At 38.6% G+C, this 13,708-nt stretch overlaps 1 protein-coding gene across 2 annotated transcripts in view; it reads left to right on the top strand.

Moving 5' to 3' along the window:
- The window catches only part of SCAPER (S-phase cyclin A associated protein in the ER), a 401,024-nt gene that overhangs the window by 249,221 nt on the left and 138,095 nt on the right, over positions 1–13,708 (top strand). For both annotated transcript variants that reach the window (XM_069560135.1, XM_069560134.1), the window contains exon 24: positions 1,721–1,836. In XM_069560135.1, coding sequence (XP_069416236.1) covers positions 1,721–1,836 — 116 coding nt within the window. The remainder of the gene's footprint in view (positions 1–1,720; positions 1,837–13,708) is intronic.

Below are 13,708 nucleotides of genomic sequence, written 5' to 3'. Positions count from 1 at the left end.
CAGCATAAGAAGAAAGAATGGTCACAGCATTATGGTTTTAAATAAGTTACTGAGCACTTAGTTTTTCAGTTTTCTGATTGTTCTATTGCAGGAAACTTTTTTTCATTAATAACATAAATTGTTAATTGTTAATCTTAAAAATTAAGGTTAAAATCTCATCTGGGACTTATAAGTGAAGTCTTATCTGGGATTCATGATAGACTTCGTATAGTCTCTTACTGTATTTTATTCTGTACCAAGAAGGAATAAATGAATGATTAAGATATTATACTGTCCAACTCCAGACATGTTCTAGAACCTGTAACTGTTAGTCTACATAAAGCAGGCAGAGCATTGTGCTTTGAGCATCAGAAGAGTCAGGCAGACATGTTGGGCAGAGCTTGTGAACAGCCCATGTCTCTCTGCCAAGTACTCCCTTCCCCACCGCCCCCACCAAAAGTCCCTCAGTATTTCAGAGACATTTCAAGGCTTGATAACTGTGAGAATACTATTAAAACAAATGCAAGGTGGTGTTGTAATAGAGACATGGACTATTAGTTTGCTAGGACTGCCATAACTAAGTACCACAGACTGGGTGGCTTAAATATAATAAAACTTCTTTCCTCACAGCTCTGGAGGCTGAAGTCCACGGTCAAGGTGTGGGTAGGTTTCATTTTTCCTGAGGCCTGTCTCCTTGGTTTGTAAAACATACCTGCTTGCTGTGTGCTCTCGCAGGCTTTTCCTTTGTGCATCCCTGGTGTCTCTTTGATAAGTTCACCAGTCATACTGCACTACTGCCCCACCCTACCAGCCTCATTTGAGTTTAAATCACCTCTTTAAATTCCTATCCTCCAACACAGTTACATCCTGAGTGAGGTCCTGGGGTTGGGACTTCAACATAAGAACTCAGAAGAGGGTGAGGACACGATTCAGCCCACAGCAGGTTGCCATCCTATTTGTCACATATTTGACACAGTGATTCTGTGTATGTTTAAAAACTCTTGCCTTCCTCATGCCAGAGGACGGCAAAGAACTTAGATATCCTTTACACAAGAACTGTATATAATTCAGAAATTGTCTAGAAAAAAATCATAGGTTGAGTTCTAAAATGGTTACTTAATAGTCTCCCTAAAATAGCTGAAGTGGCTTAAAAAAAAAAAAAGATGCAGCTAACTGCTTAGATATGAAGTTACCTTGTATTACTAAAGAGAAAAGTTCTAGCAAAGGAAATCTTTGTGGAAGTCAATTTGTCTTGTTAGGTGGTAATTAACATTACAAAAAGATCCAAGTTTTAAAAGTATTGTTAAAAAGTTATCTGTAAAATGATTTTTTCCTGTGCTTAAAGTACTTCATCCCTTTCCCTTTCCTTTTGCCTGTCTCAAAACCTCAACTTTCCCGGAAAAGCCTGTGCTGACCTTTTCCCCAATATAGACTTAGTTTCCCCACTGTTCTCATAGAGCATCTTTCCTTCTTCAGAGTACTTGTTATAGTGGAAATTGTTATACGTATTTGATTAATGTTGGTCTCATCCACTACATTTTAAGCTTCACAGGGGACAGCAACCATGATCTTTTTTGTTCACCACTTTTGACCTGTAATTCCTAGCACTGAGTAAGCATTCAGTAAGTGTTTATAGAATAATTGAACCAACAGAATATTTCATGCTACAACTAAGTATTTCATTTGGTTATAATTTTATGTCTGGGAAATTGGGCTAACTTCTCTTTGTGTTTCTATTTAGAATGTAGCAGATCAGATTGCATTTCAAGCCGCTGGTGGATTAACAGCCCTTGAACACATTCTTCAAGCAGTGGTCCCCGTCACAAATGTGAACACTGTTTCACGAATTCCTCCTAAGTAAGTATAGGTTTTTAATCTGTCTTTCACGTTTCATTTGTGAGTCATTTCTGCCTATGGTTTCCATATGGGGGAACCACAAGAAAATTGTATGTGTGTGCAGGTTTGAATAGCAGAAGCTTACACTCCCCATTAGGGAGGAAAACAGAGGTGCTTGACTTCACTTACAAAACTCAAATGAGCCTAAAAAGCCTTATGAAGGAAATTCCTTTGGTCTGTGACTTTTACTAACCCCAAGTCAAGAAGACCCGATGAACTTGTGAGACGTTCTAACCACTTAACAAAATTTGAACAGAAATGAATACTAATAAGAGAAAACTAACTTTTGTATTGCATACGAAAAAAAGGTGACTAAGGACATTAACAAAGGACTGAGCTGTGAAATTTGAAAAAGGCCCTAACACACAGGAAGAGCAGTCTGGGGCCAAGACTGCCATAGTCTAGAGTGCCAGCCAAATAGTTGGGAACTGAACTGTCATTTGGTCTTTAACTATAAACTGCTCTGTCCTAAGGATCGTGTACCCCCTTTAGACACAAGATCTACTTCCTTATTATTTTAAGTTACCCTCTGGTCCCTGGCCACCAAGGGTGTAGTAGCAGACAGCATTATTTCAGAAATATTGTATTCCTGAGTTGTAATGTGCAAACTTTTTGGATATTTTGTGGAGATACTTGTAGAGTTTAAATAAAAAGTTTTGATAAAAGTTCACTTATGTCACTGAGAAGCTTTTAAATATTTAATTAGCTCAGCTAAAGTGAGTGCTTCATTTGTCTGCTGGATACAACAGGGGAAAAAAATTCCTTGAGTATGTTATCTTTTTTTTCTAAGAGACATTTGGTAAATGAGAAATAGCAGCAGCTTTGGAGTCAAACCAATCTGGGTTCCAGATTTACCTCTGCCAGGTACTAGCTAGGAGATTTGGGACAAGTGCCTTAATCTTGTTATATCTGTTTCCTCATTTGGCCAGACAGGGGTAATCATTTTCACCTCACAGCATGGGGATCAACTGAAGTGATAATGTATGTGAGAGTTCTTTGTTAACCTTAAAAATGAAAGTGAAAGTCACTCAGTCTGTCCGACTCTTTGCGACCCCATAGCTGCCAGGCTCCTTTGTCCATGGAATTCTCCAGGCCAGAATACTAGAGTGAGCAGCCATTCCTTCTCCAGGGGATCTTTCCAGCCCAGGGATTGAACCCAGGTCTCCCACATTGCAGGCAGATTATTTACCATCTGAGCCACCAGGGAAGCTTATAAGCCTTAAAGTGTTTTATAAATGTTAGGTGACAGTTTTTAAAATAGCAGTCTTGCCTGGTTTAAGACAGTGTTATCAATTTGATGTGAGATATTTCTGTGTACACATTTTGACACTGAGTTAGTTTGGGTTCTTTTGCTTTACTGACAAAGTAGAGATGAATGAAAGAAGGTGTAAGTACCCTGTAAAGTCAGAACATCTTTCTTTGGAGCAGAAAACTCTCGCATAGGGTAGTTACAGTGTACGTACAGATGTTCTGTCCCAAAAGAGTTGCTGTGCCCTATCAAAGTGGACTTCATTGACAGTGTGTTACTTAGCATGTTGTCATCACTCAGTGTATGTTGATTGGCAGAGAGAGAAGAAGGAAGGAATCAAACACACTGTTAGAGATAAGAAAGGAAATGGCATTTGATTGTTTGGGACAGTGCTTTTCCTAACTGTTAATTCGTATTGTTCGCCTTAAATGCACTTGGTAGCATTTGTTTTCTTTCTTTTTTGTTTTATTGCTGTTGTTTGCTGTGTTTTTCGGTAGGCTTCAACATGCGTGACACTGAGGTCCCTTGATGGTAACCTAGATTAAATGCCTGTTCCCAAAAGCTGCCTTTGTCACTGTGGCAAAGGGCATGTTCTGGTGCTTATCTATGCCTCTCGTGTAGAGAACAGAAGAGGTTTTTCCCGCAGTTCCTAAAAAGACCTAACCAAGCATTAGCGCACATGCTTTGGAAAGGAGCCATGGAACCCTGAGAGTCCAGATCAGGGCTTCTCTGATGGCCACCAGCTGCCGAAGTGCTAGGACCGAGAGTGTGTTTCTTCATCTCATCTTAGGCTAATCGATTTGTGTTTTCAATCAGGTACTGCTTACTGAGTGAGGCCAGCCTAAAAGGCTGTGGGCATCTAGCACTGACTCTAAGATTCCCCTGTCCTTAGCACAGCTCAAGATCATGACTCTACTTTCTAACCTAGCCTCCCTTCTTAGGGCGAACAGATTAAGGCTGAGAGTATTATGCTGCTTACTTGGAGACAGGAAAAAGAAATATCACAATTCTATTAAATTTAAATGTAGACTCAAAGCACACTGGTGGGCATCAGTCAGTGATTTAATTGCAAAAAATATTCTTTCTCATATTCCTTCTAACAGCTTTCTGGCCTTGGGACTTGCATAGTTGCTGGGCTTGAGCTCCCAGCCCTCAACATCATGAGCTTTCTGCCGCCTTATTAGCACATCTTGTTTTCTGCCTCCTGTGGCATTCCATGGCTCTTGCCTAGAGCAACTGTTGTTGGTTTTGTTTTAACTATCCTTCATTAGTTCATTTTTCTTAGTGACAAACAAAAGGGGCTTTGAAAAAGTTCAGTCACTGTCTAGTAACGTTTATCATGTGGATCATCTCAGCAGTTACCATGTGGACCCCCTATGCCTGCAAACCCAATGTTTCACTCCCCCTGCAGCCCAGAGCTCTGTAAATGGGTAAAGGAACTCCCTGATCCTCTTTCCTCACTGTTTTGCCCATCTCCCTTTTTACTCCACATAGTACCTCAGCAGCTGTCCTGTAATTATTGCTAGGTAACTCCCTCTGGGTGAATATTTTGCTTTCAGCAGATTTTTTTAATGTGAAACTGAGGATTCTACCCACTTCTGGAAATTTTAATTTTTGGAATCTTTCTGAATCTTCACTGTGTTGCTTTTCTTTTTTAGAACCAGAGAAAACTCATAAACTTGCTTGAATCCTTTTCAAATTATTGTTGATTAGGTCCCATTTGTTTATTTGTGTTTTTATTTGCATTACACTAGGAGATGGATCCGAAAAGATACTTCTGCAATATATGTCAAAGAGTGTTCTGCCTGTGTTTTCCTCTAGGAGTTTTATATTATCCAGTCTTACATTTAAGCCTTTAATCCATTTTGAGTTTATTTTTGTGTATGGTGTTAAGAGAATGTTCTAATTTCATTATTTTACACGTAGCTGTCCAGTTTTCCCAGTACCAGTTATTGAAGAGACTGTCTTTTCTTCATTGGATATTCTTGTCTCTTTTCTTGTAGATTAATTGATCTTAGGTGCATGGGTTTGTTTCTGGGCTTTCTGTCCTGTTCTGTTGATCTATATTTCTGTCTCTGTGCCAGTACCATTCTGTTTTGATTAGTGTGAAACTACAAAGTTTCGTAGTATCGTCTGAAGTCAAGGAGCCTGATTCCTCCAGCTCTGTTTTTCTTTCTCAAGATTGCTTTGACTATTCAGCCTTTTGTGTTTCCATACAGATTTTAAATTTTTTCTTCTAGTTCTGTGAAAAATGCCATTGGTAATTTGATAGGGATTGCATTGAATCTGTATTTTGCCTTGAGTACTATAGTCATTTTAACAGTATTTATTCTTCCAATCTAAGAACATGGTATACCTTTCCATTTATTTCTGTCATCTTAAGATTCTTTCATCTGCATCTTACAGTTGTCTGGGCCTTTGCTTCCTTTGCTAGATTTATTCCTAGATATTTTATTCTTTTTGATGCACTGGTAAATGAAATTATTTTTTAAATTCTTCTTTCTGATCTTTCATTGTTAGTATATAGACATAAAACAGATTTTTTAAAATTAATTTTTTGTTCTGTAACTTTACCGAATTCATTGATGAGTTCTAGTAGTTTTCTGGTAGCATCTTTAGGATTTTCTACGTATCATATCATGTCATATGCAGACACTGACAGTTTTATTTTTCTGTTCCAGTGTGGATTTTTATATTTCTTTTTCCTCTCTGATTGCTGTGGCTAGGACTTCCAAAACTATGTTGAGTAAAAGTAGTGAGAGTGAGCCTCTTTGTCTTGTTTGATCTTAGAGGAAATGCTTTCAGCTTTTCACCGTCGAATGTGATGTTAGCTGTGTGTTTGTCATGTACAATGGAATAGTCAGTTCAGTTCAGTTGCTCAGTCATATCCGAATCTTTGCAACTCCATGCACTGCAACACACCAGGCTTACCTGTCCATCACCAACTGCTGGAGCCTACTTAAACTCATGTCCTTCACATTGGTGATGCCATCCAACCATCTCATCCTCTGTCGTCCCCTTCTCCTCCCGCCCTCAATCTTTCCCAGCATCAGGGTCTTTTCCAATGAGTCAGTTCTTCGCATCAGATGGCTAAAGTATTGGAGTTTCAGCTTCAGCAGAATTTCATGGCTTGCTCCTTGGAAGAAAAGCAATGACTATGGTTTTTCCAGTAGTCATGTATGGATGTGAGAGTTTGACTATAAAGAAAGCTGAGGCCCAAAGAATTGACACTTTTGAACTATAATGTTGGAGAAGACTCTTGAGAGTCCCTTGAACTATATGGAGACCCAACCAGTCCATCCTAAAGGAGATCAGTCCTGAATATTCATTGGAAGGGCTGATGCTAAAGCTGAAACTCTAATACTTTGGCCACCCGATGTGAAGAACTGACTCATTGGAAGACCCTGATGCTGGGAAAGATTGAAGGCAGGAGGAGAAGGGGACGAGGATGAGATCGTTGGATGGCATCACCAACACGACAGACATGAGTTTGATTAGGCTCCAGGAATTGGTGATGGACTGGGAAGGCTGGCATGCTGCAGTTCATGGGGTCACAGAGTCAGACACGACTGAGCAACTGAACTGAACTGAATATTCCATAAAAAAGAATGCAATAATGCCATTTGCAGCAATATGGATGAACTTAAAGATTATCCTATTAAGTGAAGTAAGCCAGACAAAGACAGTTATCATATTATATCACTTATATGTGAAAGCCAAGGGAAAAAAAAAGATACAAATGCACTTATTTACAAAACAGAAATAGGACCACAGACACCAGAAACAGACGGTTCCCAAAGAGGAAAAGAGTAGGGGAGGGATAAATTAATTAGGAGATTGGGATTAGCATGTACACACTAGTTTGTATGAAATATGTACCATCAGGGACCTACTGTATAGCACAGGGAACTATCCTCAGTATTTCATTAAACCTATAAGGGAAAAGAATCTGGAAAAGAAGATATATAGAGGGATTTATAGAGATACAGATATATAAATAAAACTACATCACCGTACTGTATACCTGAAACTAACATGACATTGTTATATTTAAATTATACACACACACACACACACACACACATTATTAAAAGGAATTGGCCAGGACTTGGTATTCTTAAGTCAACCTTTTTAACAAATGTGCTCCAATAAAACTGTTTTCAGTGCCAAGAAAGATCACCCTGAAACAAGGCAATTTTTATTTCATGTTGTATCTACTTTTGGAATGACTCATGTTATTCTTCTTCCTAATTTTAATTGGAGAAAACAAATAACAAAATAATGAATGACATAGTCTAAGCTTTTCTTTGGTTTAGGCTAATAACAATTGTTTAACATTGCTTTTTTAAAAAATAGAAGTATACTTTATTTACAGTGTTGTGTTAGTTTCTGCTGTACAGCAAAGTGACTCTGTTATATATATATGTATATAAACACTATTTTGTATATTATTTTTCATTATGGTTTAATCACAAGATATTGACTGTAGTTCCCTGTGCTATTAGGACTTTGTCATTTATCCATTCTATATATACTAGTTTGTCTCTTAACATAGCCCTTAATATTTGAAAATAAATGGCAGTTTGTCATTTTCTTTGGGCATAAAGAATGCCCCATATTATATAAATAAGAAGATGGATCTGCTGTGACTAAGGTTGTGGCCTAAACTTTGTGTTGTGTTTTTGTAGTATAGTTACATTGTGGCCGTGAATAGAAGTTATAGAGTTGACACAGCATTCCACATCTCCCGGCCCAAATATTGTTGTTCGGTCACTAAGTCATCTCCAACTCTTTGTGACCCCATGGACTGCAGCACACCAGTCTTCCCTGTCCTTCACTATCTCCTTGAGCTTGCTCAAACTCCTGTCCATTGAGTCAGTGATGCCATCCAATCGTCTCATTCTCTGCTGCCCTCTTCTTCTGCCTTCAGTCTTTCCCAGCATCAGGGTCTTTTTCAATGAGTCAGCTCTTCACATCAGGTGGCCAAAGTATTGGAGCTTCAGCTTCAGCATCAGACTGTTTTCAGACAGCAGTAAATGTTCATATTTCATAAAGAAGCCAGCATATCTTTTGGGCCACCAAAAATCATCACAGGGCTGTCTTTCCTAGGTTGCCTTTTACTTGCTTGGAATTCTTAGTCCTTGACAGATAGTTATGAACAATAAAGGGGCCAAATAGTTAAGTTATTCTACTTAACTATTTTAGTCTCCAAGCTACTCTAGGTTGTCCTGCTGCAGAACTAATTAGCCCCTTTTTCTTCTCCATCAGCTTTACTTCTCTTCCTCCACTGTCCCTCTGGACAGAATTTATATATGGAAATAGTCTTATCAGCATGAAGCATTACATGGTATAATGAAGAATAGACAGACTCTGGAGTCAGATCTGAGCTTAAGTCTCTGCTTTTTACTTTGTAACTATGGTATCATGGGCCAAATAGTTATAACAGAGCCTTAATTAAATGTTAATACTACTATGCAGGGTAGGATTTGTTGGCTACTAAAAGTACATCTGTTCATTAAGTGCCCTGCACAAAGAAAGCACTTAGTTAATATCAATGGGTTGGATTTCTTTTCTTTTTCTTTTATTTTTGTGGTTGTTATTGTTTTGACTACACGTTACCCTCCTTTATTTCAGTTCAGTTCAGTCGCTCAGTCGTGTCCAACTGTTTGCGACCCCATGAATGCAGCATGCCAGGCCTCCCTGTCCGTCACCAACTCCCGGAGTTCATTCAGACTCACGTCCATCGAGTCCGTGATGCCATCCAGCCATCTCATCCTCTGTCCTCCCCTTCTCCTCCTGCCCCCAATCCCTCCCAGCATCAGAGTCTTTTCCAATGAGTCAACTCTTCGCATACTGAGCTTTAAATCCCTGTGTCTGTGTCACTTTGGGTTCTAAGAATCTATGATCTATTCATTTTACTCGGTCATTTTTTTTTTCCACCCTAAGTCCAGACTTCATCCTGGTTAATTTTGGCCCAGCCTGTCAAGATTCTCTTTGGACCCGGATTTGGCTGCTTACTTAGTTTTTTTCCTTTAACACCGTGTCACATCTGAGGTTGATGTGTAAAAGATACGTATCTTTATCTAAATCATTGAAGAAATATCAAACAGGTTAGAGAATAGTCCAGTTTAGCCCTGTATTAATGTTCCCAGGTATTCTACTTATGTTATCTTTTTCTCAAAGGGACTCTAATTCCTTGGGATCAGAGACCATAGTAAATGCATTATTTGTTAATCATACGATGTCTTAATAAGTATCATTTCCATATATGAATGAATGAATTTTCTGAGACACTGAAGTAAAGCAGTAAAAGAACACACTATATCAAATACTTGACTCTGTGGACTTAAAATATGATTACATCTCAGTCCTAGATGAATAAGGGCCTGATTTAGACCAGTCTGTTAGCTCGACTTAAGGCAGTATTTTTGTATTCCATCTTTCAGTTTCTGTGAATCTTATATCTGTAACTGCTTTACTTAGAAGGTCAAAGGGAATGCTGGAACTGTATTCTTGGTTTTTGTCCTTATCACAGTTTTAAAATCAGAGCACCCCCATTTTAATCTATGGTGAAAAATAAATTCTTCCCACTGCTGTGGCCTTTATAAACTATACCCATTTATTCATGTCAAACAAATTAATTAAGTTCCCTTCTTTCTTATTTAGAGTATATACATTTATCTATCCATAAATCAGTCTCAGGTAAAACAGTAGTTACTAAATACAGTAAAAGTAAATAAATTTAGAATGACGTGAGTTAGAGCTTGGCTGACTAGGAAGATCACAGATTTATTATCCGAAGGAAGATGAAAATAAACTTGTGCAGTTTATCTACTTGACCATACTGCATTTACTTGATTCTTTGAAGTTGGTGAGGGGACAGAACTTAACATTTATTGAGCGCACCCTCAGTGACAGTCGCAGGGCCCGAGGCTTAGCATGGTTTCCCTTGTTTGCCCCTCACCATCACCAGCAGCCATATACATGGCCGTTGCTAGCATCAGGATTGCGAGCAGTCGTGTTTGGGACATGACTACAACCTGAGAGAGAGAGCCATGATACCCTTTCTCAGAGAGTGTGTATTCTTTCCAGATAACAGAATGTTCAGAATTACTCTCCCACGATTATTGAGGTTTCATCCCTAGAGGCTTCTGTTCCTTTCTCTTGGTCTTGTGATACTCACAGGGTGGCAACTGATGCAGTTCATTTATAGTGGAAAAGGTGTATCCTGGTGGATGCCAGAAGCAGGTAAATGACGTTGGGCTTCTGATTCTGATACCCAGGGAAACTGTTCTCTAGGGATTCCCTTTTTGGGATCAGTTGTATGGACATAGGAATGGGATTGCCACATCTCAGAGCCATTAGAAATAGACCTTGTCCTTAGGGAACTTATAGTAATGGAAAATGAAATGGGTAAATCTCTAAGTATCACTAATATTAGCCTGCCTGTGTTACCTTTGTGGAACAGCCAGCCTGGTGATAACATAAGCTCTTCATAAAAGGAATGCTTTGCTACATGTCTGATGTCTGCAAACTTAGTTTCCCTTAGTTTCCTCCGATGCGTGGCTTCATGTGCCTGGCCTGAGCTTGCTGCTTGCTCCCCTCTCTTGCTTGAGTGCCTTGTCTGTTCTCTTTGGAGCTCATCTACTGTTGGATCTTTGCTTTTCTCTTTGGTTTACAACACAGTCTAAACTGTTAATCCTCTCTTCACCATGAGTTTCCTTCCATGTTACCATTTATCTCTTTTCTTGGCTTGTCATATTCACCTCAACTCCATTGCTGTTTGTTGTGTCCTCCCTTTTTCTGGGTGTTATGATGTTACATGTTCTAGGCTTTACACCTATGCCTCTTCTAAGCTGCTGTATTTTTTGCCATGAGATGTTTCCCTCAATGACCACAGCTGGTTAAACCAAGACTGAACATTTGACTCAAAAGCAGCCAATCTTACAGTCTTAAAACTCAGCCCAAAAAGTTAAACTGGGCCAGTCAAGATTGTCTCTCAGGAATTTGCAGTTGGAAAACCGTAAAACTCCAACCCATTGTGTGTGTGTGTGTGTGTGTGTGTGTGTATGTGTGTTTAAATTTGAAAAATCATGCAGAGTAACTTCTGGGATGGTCATTACAGGGTTGTGTTCACTCCAAGTTTAGCAGGACTAATGGAGGCCAGTTGTGGGGGGAAGGAGGAGACTAGAGCTTCATGAGAGATGAGGGGGCTGGAAATGAGAGGAGGCCCAGTCCACAGAGCTGGCATTGTTCCTGCCCTCCTGAAGTCTGGTAGCTTATTTTCTCCTGGATTCACGTGAACGTTCCCAACAGCTTTACAGTAAATGCCTCTTTTTACTTGAAATATTTTGAGTGAATTTCTGTCCCTTCTAACCTAGATTCTGATACTTTTAAATACAAATATTAAAAGATTTGTTTAAACTCCAGATTGAGTTGAAAATATTGGACTATGTAATAGAGCCTTGCTTGCAACCTCATAGCAGTTTTTCTACAATCTTCCATATCAAGAAAGAATGAATGAATGCCCAAAGTTCAAAGCAGAAATAAAGAGAGAAAGCACATTCTACATGTTCTCTAGGGTATCATCCTTTACGAACATTAAATGTTTCCACAAGCTCAGACTGACTGAAGTTTCCTTTTTCCTCCTGAACTTCATTTGGAAAACTTGTATAGAGAATTAAATACTTTAAACGTTCTGTACCTGGATGCTAACGTAAGGTACTCTAGAGTGCAGATCTTACTTTCAGGATCAACAATTAGACAACATATTGTTCTTTAATAAAATACATGAATTCTATAAGAACAAGTAACAACACTACTTATGTTCTTTATAGTCCCCAAATGTTAACTTTCTTGGTGGCCCTTGGGTCACACAGAGTGGTTTCCTCATTATTAACCTTATAATTAGGATTTAGTTTGAATCCCAGTAACATTGTCTTATTTTCATAAAAACTAAAGAATATATTTCTTGGCCTCTGTTTTCTCTGACTTGAGCATAATGGACCATAGTCCAACTTTTTAATATAGAATACGTTTGTTCATGATGAACTTGATCATTTCACTGGTTGTCTTCTGAAATTAGAACCAGTTGCTTTCATGCATTGGAAAAGGTAATGGTAACCCATTCCAGAGTTCTTGCCTGGAAAATCTCGGGGACGGGGGGAGCCTGGTGGGCTGCTGTCTATAGGGTCGCATAGAGTCGGACACGACTGAAGAGACTTGGCAGCAACAGCAGCAGCCTGTTTTGAAGTTGAGATTAAGATGTTTAGAAGGTGAGAAGATTGCAAGAGCAGTTACTCCTACTAGCTCCCCACTCAAATCCTGACAGCCTGATGCAGCTCAGAATGTTAATCCTGTACTACAAAATAAAGCTTTATGATATTTTTAAGAACTGAGTAATTTGCCTTTGTTTTAAGACTCAGTAGTGCAGTTTCAACTGCTAGGTGAAAGATAAAACATTTGTAAAAAAAAAAAACAAAAGATTTTTTGTTGCCATTTTTATAGTACTCAAAAGAAGAAAGAAAAGCATTGACTTATTTCAGTCTGAGCTTTTTTGAAATTGCAGTTTTGTTCTTCTCAAGGAAAGCACACAGTATCCCCATATTACTAAACATCTGTCCCAACACGTGACCTAGTCATACACCTGATGCAAGTTTCAGAGCCCTGCCTCATCCTGTGCCTCCCTCTGTCTTGCCTAATAAGAAATGCAAAGCTTCGTTCTAGGTGGGCTGGTTGTATTACCAGACTTACGCTGGTACATTCCGGATTCATGTTTTCTGATAAAGTTTGCAATTCTAAACTTTTTTTCCTAGCCACTCTATGTTAAGGCATTTTCTTTCCATGGAGAATGTTATCAAGTAATAGTTCATTGGTTGAACATTTTTGGTTACCTGTTTACTTAAGAAAATCTTTAACTTGGACTATCACTGTTAGATCACTTCCTGGGACGTTACTAACAACTTATTTGAGGCTCTAACTTTCTTGCTTTTTCCTTTACACTAATGCCTTCTCCAGGGAATCATTTTCATGAAGCCTAGCTATTGATTCAGAGATTGGGTTGTTGCCTTACTGAAAATCAAAATTCATATAAATATTTCTCAGCATGACATTTGAGTTAATATAAATACAAATCGCTCTCCATTTTTCAAATTTATGCATTCCAGCAAAAATGACTGTAAAGCTAATTTCTGTTAAGTGAATCCTGTTTTCTTATTAATTTCCTTCATAAAATCAGCAGTGTATTTCTGTAAGGAAAATGTCACTGACCTAAACAATTGATGTAGAATTTGTGGCCAAGTCCTCTGGCGTTCTAGACAGTGTAACACAGCAGTCTTGCTGAAAACACTCTGTAGCACTTTCAGAATTGTGAACTATATAGGTCTTTGCTAAAGCTGTAACCTCTTTTGTCTTGTCACCTTCTGAGACTTGGATTCTTGAGAAACACCTAAGTAGGATGAAGATTACAATGTCATATTTTGCAAATATATACACAGTCTAACACATAATGTATTTTAGGCTAAAATTTACCTCTGTGTTCAACCATACACTTTTGCTTATTTCATGTGCTAGCAAGATAATGCT

The sequence above is a fragment of the Ovis canadensis genome, chromosome 18 (genome assembly GCF_042477335.2).
Source record: "Ovis canadensis isolate MfBH-ARS-UI-01 breed Bighorn chromosome 18, ARS-UI_OviCan_v2, whole genome shotgun sequence".
NCBI classification, from domain to species: Eukaryota; Metazoa; Chordata; class Mammalia; order Artiodactyla; family Bovidae; genus Ovis; species Ovis canadensis.
This window is presented reverse-complemented; position numbering and strand designations above follow the sequence as displayed.